The sequence below is a fragment of the Salpingoeca rosetta genome, assembly GCF_000188695.1.
Source record: "Salpingoeca rosetta unplaced genomic scaffold supercont1.3, whole genome shotgun sequence".
NCBI lineage: Eukaryota > Choanoflagellata > Craspedida > Salpingoecidae > Salpingoeca > Salpingoeca rosetta.
In genome coordinates this window covers 1,057,529-1,078,841 of record NW_004754931.1, presented here as the reverse complement: position 1 = coordinate 1,078,841, position 21,313 = coordinate 1,057,529, and the positions used below count along the sequence as shown (strand labels likewise).

The 21,313-nt window shown below is 56.6% G+C and overlaps 2 protein-coding genes across 2 annotated transcripts; one reads left to right on the top strand and one right to left on the bottom strand.

Moving 5' to 3' along the window:
* The first annotated feature begins 209 nt into the window (after positions 1 to 209).
* Positions 210 to 16,203, top strand: PTSG_01815 (uncharacterized protein). The gene is made up of 30 exons (XM_004997738.1): positions 210 to 689; positions 906 to 1,140; positions 1,478 to 1,621; positions 1,866 to 1,979; positions 2,198 to 2,269; positions 2,534 to 2,683; positions 2,972 to 2,996; positions 3,044 to 3,165; positions 3,362 to 3,433; positions 3,656 to 3,812; positions 4,056 to 4,246; positions 4,496 to 4,587; positions 4,791 to 5,180; positions 5,470 to 5,748; positions 5,946 to 6,016; positions 6,207 to 6,324; positions 6,546 to 6,693; positions 6,879 to 7,002; positions 7,282 to 7,382; positions 7,627 to 7,985; positions 8,147 to 8,464; positions 8,693 to 8,841; positions 9,037 to 9,198; positions 9,417 to 9,526; positions 9,682 to 9,774; positions 9,933 to 9,997; positions 10,201 to 10,427; positions 10,705 to 13,826; positions 14,237 to 14,526; positions 14,726 to 16,203. The coding sequence occupies exons 1-30, from the start codon at positions 531 to 533 to the stop codon at positions 15,530 to 15,532; spliced, it is 8,466 nt and encodes a 2,821-aa protein (XP_004997795.1). The 5' UTR covers positions 210 to 530; the 3' UTR covers positions 15,533 to 16,203.
* A 148-nt stretch (positions 16,204 to 16,351) lies between these two features.
* On the bottom strand, positions 16,352 to 21,301 carry PTSG_01814 (uncharacterized protein). Its single transcript, XM_004997737.1, has 15 exons — positions 21,240 to 21,301; positions 20,720 to 20,888; positions 20,376 to 20,461; positions 20,132 to 20,242; positions 19,860 to 19,947; positions 19,535 to 19,600; positions 19,273 to 19,363; positions 18,946 to 19,093; positions 18,685 to 18,759; positions 18,365 to 18,473; positions 17,951 to 18,036; positions 17,569 to 17,716; positions 17,211 to 17,292; positions 16,802 to 16,942; positions 16,352 to 16,628 (listed from the first exon to the last, which is right to left on the bottom strand). Exons 1-15 carry the CDS (start codon positions 21,258 to 21,260, stop codon positions 16,418 to 16,420), a joined length of 1,632 nt encoding a protein of 543 aa, XP_004997794.1. The 5' UTR covers positions 21,261 to 21,301; the 3' UTR covers positions 16,352 to 16,417.
* Positions 21,302 to 21,313: the final 12 nt, after the last annotated feature.

Here is a 21,313-nt window from a genome sequence, read left to right as displayed (position 1 = left end):
AAACCAACACACTTTTTTGCTGTTCCGACTTCGCTTCTTGCTCGCGTTGTGTGGTTGCGTTGCCTAAACGTCGAAATTCCACCTGTTGTAGAAGACATCCATAAATTTTCGAGTTGCCTGCAGGCAACCCAAAGAAAATTAAAATAATTTTGCGCCACCTTGCTGGCTTTTCTTGGGGGCAACAAGCAACAAGCCACAAGCCACAAGCCAGCAAACAAGTCAAACCCAGAACGCAGGGCAGAGATATTCCCCGCCTCTCGCTCTCTCTTCATCTTCATCAACAAACTGTTGTCGTGGGCATCATCTCTGGCACCTGTGCACCCAAACGCGAGTGCTGCAGCAGAGAGTTCTTTGGTGTCTGACGGAGTCAGGCAGCAGGGGCGCGCCTCCTCCTTTTGTTTTGCACGAAGTCGGAGGACACGTGCATCCCAAACAGCCAACAGTCCAGAGGTCCAGCCAACGCAAAGCAACACCACAACCAAAGCAAACAACCAACAACCAACAGAAAAGCCACGCAAAGTGAAGAGACGATGCGCAACGCCGCATCCATGCGTGTGGCCGTTGCGGCCTTGCTCATGACGGTGGTGATCACTCCAATCACCACAGTACATGCTGCGTGTCAGTCCAGCGAGCCAGAACAGGGCGATATCATCTGCATCCAGCCCTCTCCATTCCAAGGACCAAACCCGGTGTGTGTGTGTGTGTCTTGGAGACAAATGTCTACTTGCATGCGCGGGTAACCTCCCGACAGTGTATATCCCATGCATGCATGGTGTGTGCCATTTTGCTCGTACACACAAACAAACCCGCTTACACACAAGACACAAGAGACATTGAAACTTGTGAATATTGACGTTCACCGCATCACCCCGTCACCCCATGCCCTTCCCCCCTTTCTGTGTCAGACGTGTTCGAATGGCGGAACACTGACGGCAACGTCCTACTGCCAGTTTGAGAACGACCCCAGCCGTTGGGCGGCCTCCAACTGCGAGTGCGAATGCCCAACGCGATGGAGCGGCACCTTCTGTACCGAACCTGGTGCCATCTGCGAGGGCGACTACACCTGCCTTCGCGGCTTCTGCGAATCGTACCGCAAGTGCTCCTGTCCACCAGAGTGGACGGGCGACCAGTGTCAGCTCCGTAAGTGCACTCCAAAGTGGCACAATAATGGTTGTTCCGCGTGATTCATGGTGCAACTGATCATATGGCTGTGGTGAAGCTCATGCGTTTGCAACACTTTTGCGACACTTTTGCGACACTGCTCTCCATCTGTGTTTGGCTTCCTCTGATTCTTCCTGCCATGACTCTCACAACTACCTGCTCATCCTTCCAATCGTTTCCCTCCTCACACCACCACCACCTGCTTGTCCTCCTCATACCACCACCTGCTCGTCCTCCTCACACCGCCACCTGCTTGTTCTTCTCACACCGCCACCACCACCACCACAACCAACAACAACACCAACAACAACTCCAGCGGTGTGTGGTCCTGGCTGTGATCCGGTTGGCGGATACTGCAACACGCCTGGAGAGTGCAGCTGCAAAGAGCACCACACGGGCCAGTTCTGCGACGTGTGCGAGGACGGCTACTACCGCTCCGACGACACGGGCCTCTGCATCCGTACGTGTGCTCTCAAGAGGATGTGATGAATGGGAGGGGAAGAGGAAGAGGAAGAGGAAAGGGGAAGGACAAGGGGAAGCAGAGGAGGGGAAGAGGAAGAAGAGTCAGGGAGGCTGAGGATGTTGTGCAGACTGGCAGCTTGGATGCATGGGTTGTTGCTCGGCGCTCTTCGTGTCGCTTTCATTGTTTCACCAACCGTGCGTGATACTCCACTATGCTTTCCCACCCACTTTGCGCAACACAGCGAAACAAACGCAGGGATACTGCGACCGCAAAGATGCGGCTGCGACATACGTGCCGGTCACGGGCGTATGCGACTGCTCGCCGTTCGAGTGGTATGGCGACCGCTGCGACATTGGTGAGTCGCACAAGCCACTGCGTGGGCTGACAAAACGCACCTCTTCTTCTGCCTGCATGCAGTGATTGCGTGACTGATGTTCCTGAGTTTGTAAGAGTAGACGTGTAAACGTCGTCCAAACAAAACGTGCATGTGCACCCATACGTGCGTGAGCGCTCACTACACACACACACACACACACCTTTTTGTGCGCCTGCTCGTCATGTTCCAATCATTAGAGTGCCAGAAGTGCCCTGATGGCGAGCGGCAGGTTGGCGGCTGCATCGGCAACGAACCTGTGGAATGCGGAGGTCAGCCAGCAACACGACACCAGAATTGCACTTCTCGAACAGGCGCTTGCTTGATACACTGGCTGGCGTCCCAATGTTTCACTGTCAACAGCCTGCAGCAGATCTGCAAAAGGAGAACATCACCTTCCCTGTTGTATCTACTCCTCTGCTTTGCTTGGCTTCATCTCACCATCCCCACACACACGCACATGCACATGCACACATGCACACATGCACATGCACACATACACACATGCACGCACACACACACTCTTCCATGCGCAGGTTGCAGCCCGTGCGAGGATGGGTTCTCATATCGCGTGAGCGGCTGTGATGGCAGCACCATTGACAGCATCTGCGAGCCGTGCAACCAGTGTTCCCCAGGCACCTTTGCCAACGGTGGCTGCATCAACGGCGAAGACACCCTCTGCGTCGGTGCGTACTACAACCACATTGCACATGCGCAAATGCATCGCTTGCAGAATCAACGTGAAGGAGGGGAAGGAATGGACAAGGGACAGGAGGAAAGATGATGGGTTGTGGTTGTGGTTGTGGTTGTGGTTGTTGCAAAGCACGCGCACCCTTGCTACCTCCTTTTTGTTGATCTCCCGTCGTGTTTGTACCACATGCTTTGCAAGCCGCGTCCCCTGAATGTACTGCTGTGGTTATGAGTTGTCTCACCGCCCGCCTTGTTTCTCCCTTTGTGTCGTTTGCTGGTTGTAGAGTGCACGGAGTGTGCTGAGGGCACGTTCCTGTCTGCCGGCTGCGACGGCATTGAGGATTCCGTCTGCGGAGAATCCTGTCTGCCGGCTGCGACGGCATTGAGGATTCCGTCTGCGGAGAATGCAGCACAGAGTGTCCAGACGGCATGTTCCCCGTTGCCCCATGTACCCCTCAACACGACCTTCGATGTGCAGGTGCGCTGTGTACTTGTGTGTGTGCATGGCACTGTGTGTGTGTATGAGTGTGTAAGCATGCGTGATTGAATGAAACTGGGAAGTTCGATTCCACTCTGGCTGGTGCTCGCCACAAACACAGACGTACACTCCTGCGCTCATTTCTTCATCTCTCTCACACGCACATTCTTCACACATGTCGTCTTTCATGCTCAAGACTGCCTGCCTTGCCCTGAGGGCACGGTTACGGCACGGTTCTGCAACAGCACGCACGAGAGCGTCTGCCTCGGTACGTGCAGATGTGGATGTCATGCGCCCCCTCTGCCTCTCTCTCTTCTTCCCTCCCTCCCTCCCCTCTCTCTCCCTCACTCTCTCTTCCGACCCAGTCTTCTCTTTGGCATGGCGTGTGAGCACATGCACTCGCCCCAAGATGTTCCCATCACTTCACCCCAACTGGTCTCACGCCCATCGCCTGCTTGCTTCCATAACACCCTTGTCCCGACCACCCCAGGCACGGTTGAGATTCCCGCGCTGCCTGCAGTGTACGTGCAGCAAGAGACGCGGCTGCTACATCTTCGCCTGGGAAAGCGCTCGCCGGCGCCGTTCACCATCCGCATGTCCGGTGTTGGACTGCAGGTCCTCCAGTCCGGCCGCACAAACTTCAACGGGTCAGGATAAAGTGTACACGTGCATGTGTGATTGGTGGGGGGTTGCGCGCGCACGTGATGCTGTGTTGTGCGTGTTGCTGGGTTACGTGTATGAGTGCGTGCAACTACGTGCTTCTGCTGTGACCATACCACTGCCTGCTGCCGCTGCTACTGTGGTGTGATGTGACTGCATCACCCTGCGTGAACAACGCAACCTGCACGTGCTCACTGCTGATGCATGTGCACCCACCACTGTTTTTGCAGGGAGAGCAACTTTGGAGACACGATGCAGACATTTGACCTGCAGATTGATGCCAACGCCGAGTCTGTGCCCTTCACCATCACGCCGCACGCCACAGGCCAGCAGCCCGTGCAGTTTTCGTACCCGGACAATGTTGGTGCCACAAACTACGTCGACATCACCGAGGAGACGAGGAACTTGTTTGGCCTCATTCGTACGTCGCAGCAGCAATGCATCATTGCTCGTGTCGTGTCGTGTTGCGCTGTGAGTGAGTGTGTGTGTGTGTGTGTGCGCGCGCGAAGGGAAAGAGGGAGAGAGGTTGAGAGGGAGGAACCAATGGTGGTTTGCCGGGTTGCTTATCACTGCACTTCCTTGCTTTGAAGTTGCATTCATTCGCATCGGCACGGCTAACCACCCAAGCATCACCGCTTCTCCCTTGTTGTTTGTTGGTGCGCCACTGCAGAGATCGATGAGGGATCGAGCGTGTTTGTCGACTTTGGTGTTGAGGAAGGCGAAGTCCCAACAGGCACCCACACCCTCCCCGTCACCATTCTGGTCAGTCACCGTTGTTGATTGCTTGCTTGTTGTGCTTGTTGTGCTTGTTGTGCTTGTTGTGCTTGTTGTGCTTGTGCTTGCCCTTCCCGACTCTTCCCGTTGTTGCTGGTCATTCCAGTTCACCATTCTCACAACAACAACCCTCCCCAAACCGCAACCACGCACATGCATGTATGCGCACATGTGCACTTTGTGGTGTGCAGTCTGACCAGGTTGAGTTCCTTGCTGTGGATCCGTGGCAGTCCATGGGCGGCAACACGCACCAGGCGTGCTCCTTTGTCAGCCTGCGTCTGACCTCCTCTGTGACGCTGCCAATCTCTGTTCGCGGTCTGCGCGTCACCACGTCGCCGTTCAGCATTGTTGTGCCCGACGAGAGCGTGTGCGCTGACGGCTCGCTGTCTGTGGAGCAGCTGCAGCAGCTGTCCACGACGTCGTCGCTGCCGCAGACGTTTATGAGCGCCATTGAGCCGTCCCTCCCGTCCTGGCTGCGCATCGCAGTGGACAGGGACTTTTCTGCAGACGTCACGGTGGAGAGCGATTTCTTTGTCAAGCTCATTCCAGGGCCCGAGGTCACCTCCATCCCCAACTGCAACGTGAGTTGTGCTTTGGTTGTGTGCTTTGCGTGTGTGCGTGTGTGTTTTAGTTGTGTGCTGGGTGTGCGTGTGTTTAGTTGTGTGCTGGGTGTGTGTGTTTTAGTTGCATTCCAATGTCATGCGTCATGATGTTTGTGTCGTTGCGTGGGTCTGCCTGCATGCAAGCAAAGATCGCGTGCTTGCAGGCAATGAAAGTGGTCTGCTTTCCTTTGCTTGTCTTCTGACCGAGTCACATCACTCACGACAGCTCGCAACCCTGTTACTCGTCTCGCACATCACCACGCGATAGAACCTGCCCGTGTTTTCCAACAGCTACTACGCGGTGGTGCTGTGGTCCAAGGCGTCTGTGATCCTCGTGGACGGCAGCTCGCAGAGCGTCCCTGCTCAGGGCCAGGCGTTCTGCATTGCCGTCGATGTGGCCGCATACCCGGGCGACGTTGTATTTATGCGGGTGCCCAAGGCGGCGTGGTCGCTGCTCAATGCGCTGCCCTTCAAGCAGCGGCTGGACAGCAGCGGGTGGATCATTGGCGACACCAGCGTCGGCTTCTCCAGAAACTCGCACCTCCAGGTGCCCTACGCTTGCATTGTTGTGTTTGTGCTTGTGTTTGTGCTTGTGTTTGATCACACTTGCGTGTTCGTGTGGGTTGTGATTGATGTGTTGTGGTTGCCCGCGTGCTGGGGCAACGTGCTTGCACGTGGTTGGAGTCCTTCTTGCTTCACATCAACTTGCCCTCCCATTTTCGCACTTCCTTTGTTGTTTGACAGGGCGCGCCGACCATTGAGTTCTTTGATGGCGAACACATCTTCAAATACAACACCGGTGGTCTCGACTTCTGGTGCGAACACACACATACACATGCGCTGCGTGACGGTGATGGGATGATGGTTTGCGTGTAATCACTGGTGCGCGAGTGTGTGTCTGTGTGTGGTGGATGCGTTTGTGCGCTGCTTGCAGCCTTGCACGGACTTGTTGCTCACTTCTGCACCTGCGCACACATCGCCTTGCATGTGTTCATTTGTACACAGGCTTGACACGTCTCTGAGCAAGACACTGCTTGAGCTTGGCAGCACGAGCACGCTTGGCCTCAAGGTTGAGCTCTCTGTGGACGGCGTTGCTGGTCTCTCCTCAGACAACACCTTCACGGTGAGAGAACCGAACAACATGACACGCGTGCTTGTGTGTGCTTGTGTGTGCTTGTGTGTTGTGGTTGCACGTGTGGACGGCCAGTGTGCAGACGACGCCAAGACTGCATCAGCAGCAGCAGTAGCGGCGAGCGTGCGCGTCTCACTTCTGTGTTTATGTTGCCCGCTCTAATTGCTTGAATGTGTGTGTGTGTGTATGTGTGTGTGTGTGTGTGTGAGCAGAACATGAACCAGATCACGGCTGGGGCGTGGGAAGGGTACATTGAGGGCGAGGTGAACCTGGACATCAAGTTCAGCATCCTCAAGAAGACGGCCCAGTGGAACTTCAAAGCGCGCGGTGCTGTCGTTGGCTCCTTCGATGGCGACTCAGGTATTGTGCGTGTGCGTGTGTGTGTGTGTCGTCTTTGTGCAAGCTTGCACGCGCATGTGCACGCAATGTATGTGTTGTAATTCTGTGCGTTTGTACTGGTTCCAAAGGCCTCTTTCACCTTTCTATCACTCAGATGCATGTGCGTATTCACACATGACTGACTTGTGTTTGTGTGTGCGTGATAGGCACGGAGCCTGCGCCTCGGGACAACTGCGGGCCTCTTGCCAATCCAAAGGGCATTTTTGTCACTGTGACCCTGAGCATGCGCTCTTCTGGTTTTGGCAACAAGATTCTCGACTCTGCCCTTGGGTTCGTCGCCCACGCAACAGCGCACAGACACAGACACAGACACACACACACACGCGCACACACACACACACAAACGCACACAGACAGACCCCCACGCAAAAGCGCAGACACACACACAGACACACACAGACACAGACACACACACACACACACACACACACACACACACACACACACACACACACTGCTGAAGCCTCAACCCAGGTATGCGTGATTACATGCACTGACGCTTTGTCTTGCGCTTCGCGTTTTGTGCTTGGTTTTGATGCACCACAACAGCGACTTCCTTGGCTTTGGTGCCGAGGAGGAGTTCAGCCTCAAGTACTTTATCCTGTACAAGAGCAGCTACGTGAATGGCGTCTGGCAGGAGGGCATGGCAGGTGCGCAACGCGTCACGTGTTCTCGTTGTTCCCTGCTTGCCTCTTTCTTTTGGGTTGTGAGCTTTATTGACTTCGTTGTTACCGCTGCCGCTTGTGCGCGCATGCATGCGCATGTATGTGCGTGTACTTGTAGCCGTGTCTTGTGTTGCGTCGTGTCTTGTCATGGGTTGAACCGCCCCATGGACGGCGTGCAATGCAGAGCCAAGTGGTTCTCATATTTGTTTCATGTTGAACATGTTGGCAGGCTGGGGCTTCCGCTTCGACATTGGCAAGATCTGCTACTTCCCTGGCATCTGCGCGCGCACCCTGGTTGATCTCCAGTACTCGGACAGCGACGTGCTTGCCCCGTGCGACGTGTTCAGCGACCTGTACCGCCAGTTGCCTGCAGGCAAGGTTGTGTCCATTCGTGGCACGGTGGTGCGGCCACAGATTGCGGGACTGTTCCGCCTGCCCGGCGACGCGTCCGTGCGCCTTGTGCTGTCGACCACCGAGTTTGCGTACCTGTCGCAGACGAAGTGCACAGCAACGCTGTTTGGCGTGTCCGTGGAAACCAACTTTGCCACCGGCAACTACCCGCAGCTCTTCTTCCGCACAAACTACCAGGTGTGTGTGTGCGTGTGTTGCAGGCCTGCAGTCTAGGTTGCGCCACAGTGCCTGCTGCGTTGTATGCTGGCATCTCTGCCTTGCTTGCATGTTGCACAACACAATCGCTTTTCTCACCTCACTGCGTGTTTCGCCTCAAATGCACGATTCCTCTCTTTCAGCTGCGCATCTTCAACATTTTCAAAGCCGAGCTGGATGTCCTTGCTCTTCTTCCCAAGTTTGACAGCCGCACGCTGCTTGACTGGCAGTCCATGGCGCTGCATGTGCGCGGCGTCTTCCTCGGCGACATCATCGAGGCCATTGCCACTGCCGTTGAGCGGCTGCTTCGCGACTGGGCCAACAAGGCCGTGGAGCGCTTCAACAAAGTCAAGGAGGTGTTGGATTCGATCAAGGAGAAGCTCCGCCAGTTTGAGGGCATCATCGACCGACTGCAAGGCGCTCTCAACTCGGCAAAGGCCATCGTGGAAGGCGCCAAGGACGTACGTTGCGCGACGTCTCTGTTTTGCACTGCGTCTCACTCATGGTCTCATAGATAGCCCATTCGTTTGCAGTCTCTCCAGTGCTTCATGTGCTCTGCTGTGCGCTTCGCTGATGTGTGCACGTGCGTGCGTGCGTGTGCGTGTGCAACCATAGTTGGTCCCCTCCGTGTATATCTCTATCTGCTGTGGGTTTTATGCTCATGCGTCACATGTTGTTCCGTTCCTCAGATCGTACGTGGTTGGCAAGATGCGGTGAACAAGGCCAAGAAGCCGCTCGAGGATGCACGCGAGCGAGCGCGCTATCTACGGCATCGGATCGACAGCATTTGCCACATCCGCCGTTGTCCGGACATCTGCATCCCTGGTTGCGAATTCAGGTTTGTTGGTTTCTCGATGTCGTCCGGCTGTCCTCTTGTGTGCACATGTGCGTGCGTGTGTGTTTGTAGGTTTGTGTGTTTGCGTACGTGCATCTGTGTGGGTGTGTGTGTGCATGTCGACGTGTTTATCGCACTCCCCTCGCGTTGAACGCTCCCATTTTGCTTTATGCGCTCACTTTTGACCTGTTCAATCAGGCGCCGGCGCCGTCGCGTGGCGATGGATTCACTCGAGCTGGAAGAGGAGATCCGCCACCCAACGCGCAGCAAGCAGCTGCTGGCAAACCACAAGCAGGGCCACGCGTTGCTCGTCCGTCAGCGTCGCTGGGGCTCCATTCGCATCCCAAAGCTCGTCTGCTCGTGAGTTTGACTTTTCACGTGCTGCACTGTGTGATGCGCTGCGTGCCACCTGAAACGTCATGCCCTCAGCATGTATTTTGGCACTTCTTGTCAGAAAGACTCCCTTTATTCCATGCGTCGTGCCCATGTTGCCCATACGCATATCCAATAATGTGCTGTCAACATCCTGGTCCATGGCATCACTGACCTCGTTCGTGATGATGCATGCATCCACGTAGATCCTGCCTCTGGCGCATCCCGAATGTGCCGTGCCTCATCGCCAACGCCATCTGCCGAGTCCTCAAGGCAACGCTGCTGTTCTTACTCAAAGTCATCGACGCTCTCATCTGTAAGTGGGCCGTTCATTGCCATCACAAACGCCGCCATCGCTTGCATCTTCAGTTCTCCTCGCTGACTGCCCCATACGCTGCTTCTGCGACCACCGTGCGACGGTTGTGGCAAGCTCATCCTCTGCTTGTGTGCAATCTGTGTCTGCATCGTTAGCCGTGCTGCTTCTTGCGCTCGAAGTGGTTGAGAAGGCGTTGGATGCCGCCCTTGTGTTCCTGGACGCGGCCAACTTCCTGTTCGACCTTGCTGGTACGTCTTGCGAGCAGCACTCAAGGTGTTGCTTGGTTTTGCCTTTCATTGTGCTGTCTTGCATGACGGTGCGCGCTGTCCCTACACCGAATGTTCTTGCCTGTGTGCTCAACCCGGCCACGTGCACTGCGACAAATTTGTCTGGGTTTGCTCTGCAGCGCAAGCGTTGGACAAGGCAAGAGTTGTGTTCCGGCTGATAGAAGTCGCCATCGACGCCGCAAAGGTGTGCAGCACAGTGCGCTACTCCTGTTTGTCGTCAGCCCCAGACCCCAGTGACAGCTTCCTCTGTCGTGTGTCTGTGTGCCATTTGTTGACGTGAAACTGCGTCACAAGCCACGTTGTGCCAACGATGAACTCTGACACGAATCGACGTGAACCATCTGACTGCATTGCCTCAACACGTCCTGTTTGGCTGCATGTGTTCAGGTTGCTGTGGACATTGTCAAGGAAGCAGTGAGAGGCGCGCTTGAACTTGCTGCGACGCTGGTGGCCAACAGCATCACGTACATCCTGTCCATTCCCCACATGGAGTTTGAGCTTGTGGTCAAGGGCTTCACTCCACGTGAGTTCAGCGCCAGCATGGAGCTGGTCCTGTTCCGCAGCGCTCACGTGCGGCTCAGCGTTTACATCAACTTCGCCGACATCTTCAGATCGTACGTTCACATGAGATGATGCTCACAATTGCCTGGAGGCCGTGTTGTGCTGCACACGTGCTTCGGCCCTTTCATGTTCGATTCGACAAGAGGTCAACCACGTTTGCCTACTTTTGTTCTTGTGTCTCCACCACACGCTTGCCACGTCCACCCATGCTCACCACTTACTGCCACCCATTGCACTCTGTTTCCACTGCCCACCATTGCCATCCCATCCCCTCTCCCTTTTCCTCCTTCTCGGCTGCTCCCCTCCCTGTTTTGCTTTTCGCTTGGCCAGGATTGCGCGCGTTGCGAGCGACCTGTTTGACCGGTTCTTCAGCAGCTTCTTCCGCCGGCGGCGGTATGCGCGCGGGCTCGGGGTGGACGTTGTCACCGTGGCCCACATTGCGCAGCACCACCTTGGCCTCGACCTGCACCACGTGTTCTACCAGGAGGGCAAGAGCGCGGGCCACCGCGACCACTATGCAATTGACATGGAGCACGCGCTGTCGGAGCTGGAGCGGCACCGGCGCGAGACGGGCGACAACAGCACGATGGGCGATGGTGGCGATGGCGGCGGCAGCGTCAACGGCACCGCGGGCGTCAACATCACGCAGGAGGCGGCCATCGAGCGGGTGGACCCGGCCATGCTGTACCAGCACAAGTGCAACGTGTTCATGGACGCGCTGGACTTTTTGCTGACGTTTACGGACGAGGTTGAGGACCGGTACATGGAGGCGGAGCGGTTCAAGCGCATGACCAACGAGTCTGAGACGCAGCTGATGGAGGCGCGGGACCCGCAGAAGAACATCCCGGAGGTGAACCGGACGGCGTTTGCAGACGACCCGGCAGTGAACGGGCTCGTGCTCGGCTACGTGGACTCTGTGGACATGAGCGCGCTGGCGGCAAACGCAACGGACGACGAGTCTGTGCAGTCCGGCATGCAGTCGGAGGAGGACGCGATGGAGAACTGGAAGCAGGAGCAAAACGCCACGGAAGCCGGCGACTACTCCGACATGCTCAACGCGCTGCAGGCCACGCTCAACGGCACGGGCCAGCTTGACGAGTTTGGGTGCGGGGATGTCCCTGATTGCATCATTGCGTCGATGGACCACCTGACGGACCTGTGGAACGACGTGTCGCTGCCGGAGTTTGCGGAGCTGAGCGGGCAGATTGAGCGCATGAGCAACTACAGCAAGCAGCTTGCGTCCGGCAACCTGACGCTGTCCGAGGCGTACCAGCAGGTGACGGAGATTGTGGACTGGGTAAACGCCACCATGATGATGGACGTGTGGTGCGGCGAGGTGCCTGTGATTACGGAGCATCCGCTGCCGCTGGCGACGACGTTCCCCGGGCGGTCGCTGGAGCTGCGGTGTGCGGCGACGGGCGTGCCTGAGCCGAGCGTGTACTGGTACCGGGAGACGATGCAAGACGACGACGAGCTGGTAGGCGAGGGCGCGCGGCTGCAGCTCACGGACATTGAGCCCGCTGACGACGGCTCGTACTACTGCGTTGCGCAGAACCACATGCACAACGCGACGTCCAACTCGAGCCAGGTGCTGGTTGTTGCTGGGGCGAGCTCCGAGCTGATCCTGCGGTACACGTTTGCCAGCGAGAACTACACGCAGGAGGTGGTTGAGACCAACGCGACGGCGAGCTTCCGGATTGCGGCGCTGGTTGAGATCAGCACGCGGCTCGGCGTGGAGGAGGACCGCCTGACGCAGTTTGAGGTGCTGGAGAGCGGAGAGGTGTCGCACAGCATCGGCGACCCTGCGGAGGAAGGCGACGTGTCGACAGACGCCCTGGTGAAGCGGCTGACGCAGCTTGTGCGGTTTGGCAACATGTTTGTGCGGTTTGGCGGGGTGCGGCTGTATGCGGACGCGCAGTCGATGCGCCGGGACTACTGCCGCACGGCGTGCCAGGTGATCACGGAGAACTCCATCTACGGGGAGCCGTGCGTGCTGCCGAAGCTCAGGTGCCCGTACGGCCCGGGCAGCTGTCGCTACTCGTGCGAGGGCGACTACATCTTCCAGTCTGGCGCCGCGGCCACGTGTCGGCGCAGCCACGAGTTTTCGGGCTTCAACGGGGTGCCGTACTGCCGGCGCCTCAACGACCCGCCGTTTGATGTCCGCTTCACGGGCAACGCCAGCTTCCCGGAGACCACGCCGCCCAACACCGTGCTCGGGCAGGTGCGCGCGCGGGACACGGACCCGACGCAGACGGTGACGCTGTCGCTGGTGGGCGGGGGCGAGTATGTTGAGCTTGACGGCGCGAGCGGGGAGCTGGTGCTGAAGAGGGCGGTTGATCACGAGGCGATGCCTGCCATCACGGTGACGGTGCGGGCAACGGACGACTACGTGCCGCCCTACTACACGGACGCGACGTTTGTGCTGCTGGTGGCGGACGTGAACGAGGCGCCGACGGCGATTGGCGTGACGGGCTCGCTGTCTGTGTCTGAGGGCACGGGGTACGGCGCGCAGTTTGCGCGGCTGTCGACGAGCGACCCGGACGCGGGCCAGTCGTTCACGTACACGCTGTCGGACGACTTTGGCGGGCGGCTGGCGGTGCTGGGGAGCCTGCTTGTTTCCGGCTCGACGCCAATTGACTTTGAGGAGACGCCTGGGTTCAATGTGACGGTGACGTCGACAGACAGCGGCGTGCCGCCCTTGTCCGTGCAGCGCAGGCTTGAGCTGCATGTGACGGACGTGAACGAGAGGCCGAGCGCGAGCTTCGAGTGCGAGGCTGCCGTGTGTGGCGGGCTTGTGGAAGGGCTGGCTGCGGGCACGCAGGTGGGTGTGGTGCGCGTTGAGGACGAGGACCGCGGGCAGACGCACCGCGTTGTTGTGCGGGACGACCGGAGCGACGGCGCGATTGCGTTTGAGGGTCTGCGGGCGGTGCTGGCCAAGAACATCAGCGATGCGCTGCCGGCCACGCTCCGGGTGACGCTTGTGGTGAAGGACGACGGGTCGCCGTCAAAGACGTCCGAAGAGGTGAGCATTGAGCTGACGAACCTGGCGCTCACGACAACCACAACCACGACAACCACAACCACGACCACAACAACAACCACGACCACGACCACAACCACCACCACCACAACAAGCGGAAACAACACGGTGGCTGCAACGACGACGACGACCACCAGCACGACAACGACGACCACGACGACCACGACAACAACGACAACAACGACAACGACGACTACGACCACAACCACTACCACGCCTGGAACAACCACGACAACCACGACGACAACAACCACCACGACGACGACGGCGAACATTGCGCCTGCGATTGATTCGCTGCGTCCTGTTGTTGGCGAGAACGAGCCTGTAGGCACGGAGGTGGCGCAGGTGAAGCTGTCTGCGGCCACAGAGCAATCGCACGAGCAGTACACCTTCTCCATCATCGACGACGCAGGTGTGCATGTGTGTGTGTGTGTGTTTGGTCGTGTTGTTTTGTTGGGGGTGCGGGGCTGCATACGTTTGGGACTTGTTGGGTTGGGGGTTGGCTGCAACACATCCACTCGCTTGCAAGAAGTTGCTATCACGTGTATGTGTGTGTGTGTGTGGGGGGGGGGGTGGTGTGTGTGTGTGTGTGTGTGTGTGTGTGTGTGTGTGTGTGTGTGTGTGTGTGTGTGGACATTCACACGTTTGCCGATGAGATACCAGTGCAATCATGCTGGCCTACACGCTGTAGTAGTTTCCATGATGCTGATTCGCTCGCTCACTATGACGCACACACACACACAACACATACACGCACACGCACACACACACGCGCACACACACACACACACACACAACACACACACACACACACACATGCAGGGGGTCGGTTTGCGCTTGCAAATGGGGACCGGATTGTGACGGCGCAGGTGCTCAACTTTGAGGAGTCGTCGAGCTACACGGTGAAGATTCGCGTGGAGGACAACGGAACGCCACCGCTCTCCTCAGAGCGGGAAGTGGTCATTCGCGTCCTCGACAGCAACGACCCGCCCTCGCTGCAGCTTCTGCGCACAGTCAGCGGCCGTACCGGCAAGGATGATGAAATTTCCAGCGGTTTGCCTGCAGGCACGGCTCTGTATGAGATTGTTGTCGACGATGAAGACTTGACTCAGGTGAGCTTGAACGGCCCCTTGCTCGTAGTTGTGACGAGAACGACGGATGATGATGGGTTAGGCCCCCATTGCGTGTTTGCTGTGGCAGTCACTTTCCATTTGAGGTGCACAACACTCTGTGCTCTGTTTCTTCTCTTAACTCACACAATGTGCATGTGAACTCACCCCCTTCTTCCTCTGATCTCTCTGTGTTAAACAGACATCGACGGTGTCCTTCACGGGTCCATCTGCTGCTCTTGTGAAGGAGGAGTTCAACCGTGTTGTCCTGACCCGAACCCTGGACGCTGCGTCCACCCCTGTGTTGTCGTTTGATGTCGTGGCCACGGATCCCCTTGGCGCTACAGACAGCGAGCACGTGGAGTTGACTGTTGTGAAGCTGAACCAGGCTAACACGACACTCCCTTCCAACCGCACGCGCACGACGGCTGCGCCCTTGCGTGAATCATCGACGGGCACTGCAGATCCCGCCACCATTGGCGCCTCTGCTGGTGCTGCTGGTCTGGTGCTGATTGTGCTATTGGCGTATGTGATTGTGCTGCGTCGCCGTCGCCGTGCTGCTGACTTGCAGCGCATGCTTGACCTGAAGAAGAACCCGGTCAGTCCGTTTGGCTTTGCCAAGAACCGGTGGTACTCTGTGGACAACCTTGCCGAGGACAAGCACGCAGAGGCCATCGAGGACACGCTGATGGAGGCACGACCCATGGCCACCCTCTCCAAGACACAGCTGCCCGACGATGTGGAGACAGACGCGGATGGAGACGAGCAGTGGAATGGACAGGCGGAAACGAATGTGGACGACGTGACTGCCCTTAATGAGCTTGATGGCACTGGTGATCTTGTGTTCATGGATGACGACTTTGATGATGATGGCCCTGGCGTGGATGAAGACGATGGTGGCTACCTCCGCGTTGGCGACGATACGGAGCTGGGTGAGGCTGGCCTGCGTCGCAACTCGTCCGTCCGCACAAACAACCTCATCTCGGAACTCTTGTCCAAGCGGGAATGAGCGCGAACAGGAGAGCGTCGAGTCCACGGAGCGCACTCGCACATTTGTGTGCCTGTGTGTGCCTTACCCATCCTCTTCCTCCACCAATGTTTCATGGCGTTTCCTTTCTTCTTTTCTTCTTTTGCCATACACTCATACAAGCATACATTTTGCCCGCCTTCTCTGTTTTCTCGCGATTTCTTCACTGGTTCTTCTGTTCCGATGGCACTGATGCCATAGCACCCAAACCCGAAGTTACACCACCCCCCCCCCCTTCTCTTTCCCGCTCCAAATTGCTTTTCACCCTGCCCCTTTATTCTGCTCCAGTTTATTCGTTGACATCCATCATCATCATCACCCACCCCCAACTTGTTCTTTTCGACACATCAACCTTACATTAATTCATCACCTTCCCACCCCCCGCTCAGCCGCTCTTCCTTGGTTCTCTTGGTTGTTCAGAGGACTGGCGGGTTGGGCTGTTGCCATGGACCTGGACGTTCTATTTCGTTTTTGCTGGTGGTCGTGCCACTTCTTTTTGTTTCCTTGATTTGTTGATGACTTGCTTGACAACATCCCAGCATCACTCATGTTGGCTTCTTCTGTTGTGCTGTCAACACATGCTGTTCCTCTTCTTTCCTTAGCTGTGTTTTAATGCCACGTTAATGAACAAGCGGTTTCTTTCATGCAACCACGATGACGTTAGACAATGACGATGATGAGCTGGCCAACACACACACACACACACACACACACACGCACACACACGCACACACTCACTCACACACACACAAACACGAATACACACACATACACACACACTCACACACAAACACGAACACACACACACACACACACACACACACACAAACACCCTTGTTGATCTACGTTCGTTAGCGCGTGGCACGTTCACGCGTTGATGGGTGAGACGCGAGTGCGCGCATTGCCGTCAACATTCTGCAGCAACGCCGAGCTCTCTGTGAGCGAAGGCGTGCCGTTTTCCGCGTCACTGCGCAGCAAGGACGACGGCGTGTTGAACGGTTGCACCTTGCCTGAGCCGAAGATGAGAAACACCAGCGAGCCAAACGCAAACACGCCAGCGGAGATGAAGAATACCAGCCTGCACTTGCGCGCGTGTGTGTATGTGTGTGTGTGTGTGTGTGTGTGTGTGTGTGTGTGTGTGTGTGTGAATCTGTGAATGGAGGCGCAGACAAAACCAGAAGCAACAGCAACAACAACACCCAGCAGCATCAAGCACGATGGCTCCTCCCACCCACACAGAGACGTCCAAACCTCCACTGGTGTTGAGCATCGTCTATGGTGCACTTGTGGTAGCGGTGCATCTGTGCAACCGTCCCGTTGGTCGGTGGGCACTTGTTGGGGCCCTCCCAGTACGTCCCGTTGAAGGGCGACTTGTCGTTGTCGCACAGCCCGCTGTAGAAGACCAGTCAGCACAACGAAGGAAGGAAGGAAGGGAAGGGATGGGGGGGGGGCGTAAGCAAGAAAGCAGGCAAGGATGTGGTTGCAGAGGCACAGATGATTGTGCAAACAGCATGTGTATGTATGTGCGTGCGTGTGTGTTTGTACATGTGTGCGTTTGTGCTGTTGGGTGGCTTGTGGCGTCGATAACAAGCCAAGATGGCAAGCAACACAGGCGCGTAGTGACTACTCGGGTTTCTTCAAGAAGGCTTGTCTTGCTTACCACGAAGCAATGGCCCCAGCCACCGTCGGTGCCACGAAGCCAGGGATGGTTGCAAACCCATTTGTGATGCCCATCAGCACGCCTGAAGTGTCATTTGCGCATGTGCACACACAGCAACGTCGCGCAAAAAGCGTGAGTCAGAATAGATTGGAGGGGTTGGATCCAAGTACAACCTCGGGAGCTTTGAGGGAGAGGGGGGGGGGAGAGGGTTAGGGTTGCAAAGTGTGCGTGTACCCGTGCTTGCGTGTGTGTATATGTGTATGTGTGTGTATGAGTGTGTATGCGTGTGTGCATGGCTCTGTGTGTGTTTGTGGTAGTTACTACATGCGCACAGGTCTGCGTGCATGCCTGTGCAGACCTGCGAAACGGGGGCTGACGTCGAGGTGGTTAATGTTGAAGCCCGACTGCGTGAGACCGAGAGCGCCTGTTGAGATTGTCAGGTATGTCACCGCCAGTGCTTCGGACTTGGACAGGCCAGTGGACCCAAGCAGGCCAGGGTCGGTTGGCTGCGCACCAGGCGATGAATGTGTGTTGTGTGTGTGTTTGTGTGTGTGTGAGTGTGTGTGTGAGTGTGAGTGTGTGTGTGAGTGTGTGTGTGTGTGTTTGAGTGAAGGGGAGGGGGAAAGGAGAAAGGAGCGTGTGCGCACGTATGTATGTGCATGTGTAGGTATTGGACAAGAGCATGCCGGTAGAGACGCTGAGGGGGTACCAGTCAGAAGCACCCTGAGTGTGCGACGCACCGAAACGTTGGCCTTTCCCGTGTACCCGGCGAGGACCAGGAAGATGACGGCAATGGTGTACGCGGTTGTGTTGTGCAGCTTACGCACTGGTGTGGCGGGCAGCAGGACGAGGAATGACCGTTAGCGCAGCGAGAATACGCACATGTGCAAAGGGTGCGAGAGTGTACACACCAGCATCTCTTCCCCCAGTTCAAGAAAAGGAAGCAAATGTCACAGCTGCTGCGCTCCTTGAGGAGAACAAACGCCAACATGCACCAGCGTCCAGTACACGTACACACACACACACACACATACACACACGCATGCACGCACGCACACGCACACGCACACGCACGCACACACACACACACACACACACACACACACACACACACACACACACAGGCCACCGCAAGCACCTCAACTCGAGCGCACCCCAAGTTGTGGAGAGGATGTTGTGGACGCGGAAGTAGTCTGCGAGCTGACCGCCAGCAAGTGTCACGAGAAACAACGCAAGGTACGGCAGAGACGCGTAAATGCCGCTCTGTAAGAGGGGGATTGGTGGATGCGCAATGAATGCGTGCGTGTGTGTGTGTGAGCATGTGTGCGTGTGCGTGCGTGTGGTGAGCGCGAACGTGAGTCTGTGCGTGGTGCGACTTGACGAGGGTGTAATCAGAAACATTTAAACCATGGTGGAATTTGCAGATGCCATAATGAACAAATACATCAAGCAGGAAGGACAACAACGTACGTACGCTGGAGATGTTGAATTGCAACACGTCGTTGAAGTATGTTGGCAAGCACGTCAGCAGCGTGTAGAACCCCCAGTTCTGGCGTGTCGCGCAGAGGATCGCAAGGCAAGTGTTGGGCGGGTGAGGGGATGACACGAACCACGCACACGAAAGCGCACATGTGTGTGTTGCCTGCATGTGTGGTGTGTACGTGTGTGTGTGACCTTTGGTCCTGGCCAAACAAATACAGAATTGAGCCAGCTGTGTCGGGGTTGCCTGTTCCACCTGCGTGGTGTGGTTGACGATGATGGCGTAGACGGGGACAGACGTGAAGATGGCCTTCCAGGGCGTGGGCACGTGCTCCTGTTTTCCCTGCACCGCCGAGATGCTGCCCATGATGTAATCCCGCTCCTCCGCGCTGATGCGCTTGTGCCTGTGGTGCAGTTCGTGTGTGTGTGTGTGTGTGTGTGTGTGTGTGTGTGTGTGTTTTCGGAAGAAGCAGCGATGCGCGTCGAAGGCGTGAATCAAATCGAACACACGCACACACACACACACACACACGCATGCGAGTGCACAAGTTGAGCGCTTTGCTGTGCCAAGACAAAAGCGTACTTTGCTGGGCTGTCTGCGATGAGAAGCATCCAAAACACGAACCAGACACATCCGATTGCGCCGAACACATAGAACACAGACGGCCACCCGCCTGTTGTTGGCAGTGGTAGTGGTAGTGGTGGTCGTCGTCGTGGTATAGAGTGACGTGAGCAAATAGGGAAGGAAAGCGTTGAGCCAGCAGTAACCAGCCAGTCAAGGACAACATTACACGGAAACGCAACACGAGACGGCAGCTCGACAGCGTGCAGTGGGGTGCACTGACCAAGGAAGTTGGAGTCTGCAAGAGCACCAGAGGCCGGCAGGGCAACAACGGTCCCCAGGAATGCGCCTAGCATGACCACAGGTGGTGGGGAGGGGGTGAGGTCAGGCGATGGTAGGTGATCACGGTGTTCCTTACATTAGCACTTGCGATGAAGCAGCAGCCAACAAAAGGGGAGATACAGACAGACAGACAGACGGACGGACAGACACACAGACACAGACAGACAGACAGACAGACAGACAGACAGACAGACAGACAGACAGACAGACAGACAGACAGACAGACAGACAGACAGACATACACACGCACGCACGCACATCTCTACCTGAGTATGCGATTGTTGCAAGCTGGCTTCGTTCTGCTGGCGGTGCCCACTTTGCCCACATTGCATGCATTGCCGGATATGTCACGCCCTGTATCGCGTCGCAAACAGGGATGATCGCAAGCACAGTAGTCAGCAGATGCAGAACACGCTTGGAGCAAAAGGCAAGCGAACAAGAGCGCAGGGGCACAAGGTCGCAAGGGCACACACAGCACGCAACAAGCATACACACACACAGCACGCAACAAGCATTCACGCAGCACACAACCACACACCTCGCCCAGGCCTTCCACGATGCGCAGGGCCACCAGCACCGGGAGACGCTCGCTGGCAAGTGGGGTCAGCAGCGTCAACACTGTCGTACACAGGACACCATATGCAAACACCTGGTATGGCACGAAACACACGTGAGACGCATCAGCATGCCAGCCATCAAGGTCATACCATGGCAGGAACAAGCACAGGGGTTTGTCGCAGGACAGGCGAAGCCTTCATGTTGCCAGGTGCGTACTGTTGTACCAGCTTGCCGCCGAATCGAGTCGCGAGCCAGCCGCCCGGGAGCTGCGTCACAATGTAGCCGTAGAAGAACGACGACAGCACAATGCCTGGTGCACAGAACAGCGTCATCTCAGACAGTGAGTTGGTGCCAGCGAAGGCGCTTGCACAAGTCGCCCCTCAGCGACCGCTGGGACAGTACAAATGAACATGCACAGGCTTACACGCACAGGCTTACACGCACAGGCTTACACGCACAGGCTTACACGCACAGGCTTACACGCACAGGCTTATACACACACGCACACGCACACACACACAAGTTTGCATGAGCAACGCAGAGCGATGCCTCGCTTGATGTTGCTCACTTGATTGCCAGTTGCCCCAGTTGTACTCCGAGGACATCTTGACAATGGCCACACTGAGGTTGACGCGCAGCGCATAGACATTCAGAAAGCCAAAGAAGGCCCAAATGGCCAACGTGTACCGTGTCGCACGATACCATGGCAGATTCGGCGGCCTCAGCGCCAGCAATGCCTGCAAAAAGAAAGTGTGTAAGTGGGTAGACACGCGTGTGTGTGTGTGTGTGTGTGTGTGTGTGTGTGTGTGTGTGTGTGTGTGTGTGTGTGTGTGTGTATGTGTGTGTGTGTGTGTGTGTGTGAAAGTAGGTATACGTGGGTGAGCACATCAATAGTTTGCATAACAACTGTGGAGCGATCAAACATGTATGGGGTGGCCGGAAGAGAGTGCCGCAGGCTGTGCTTGCATGTTCGATGACAGGCGTGTGACCACGGCTCATTCTCAATGCGCCATGCCAGCAAGAGAGCAAGCCAACAAGCCAGCAAGACGGACGTATGTGATGTGCCGCTCGATGCGCCATGAACCCACCTCATCTCCATCTCCAGCCATGGTTGGTGTTTGGTTGCTTCTCCAACAAGCAAAACACAAACACCCGCGTGAAT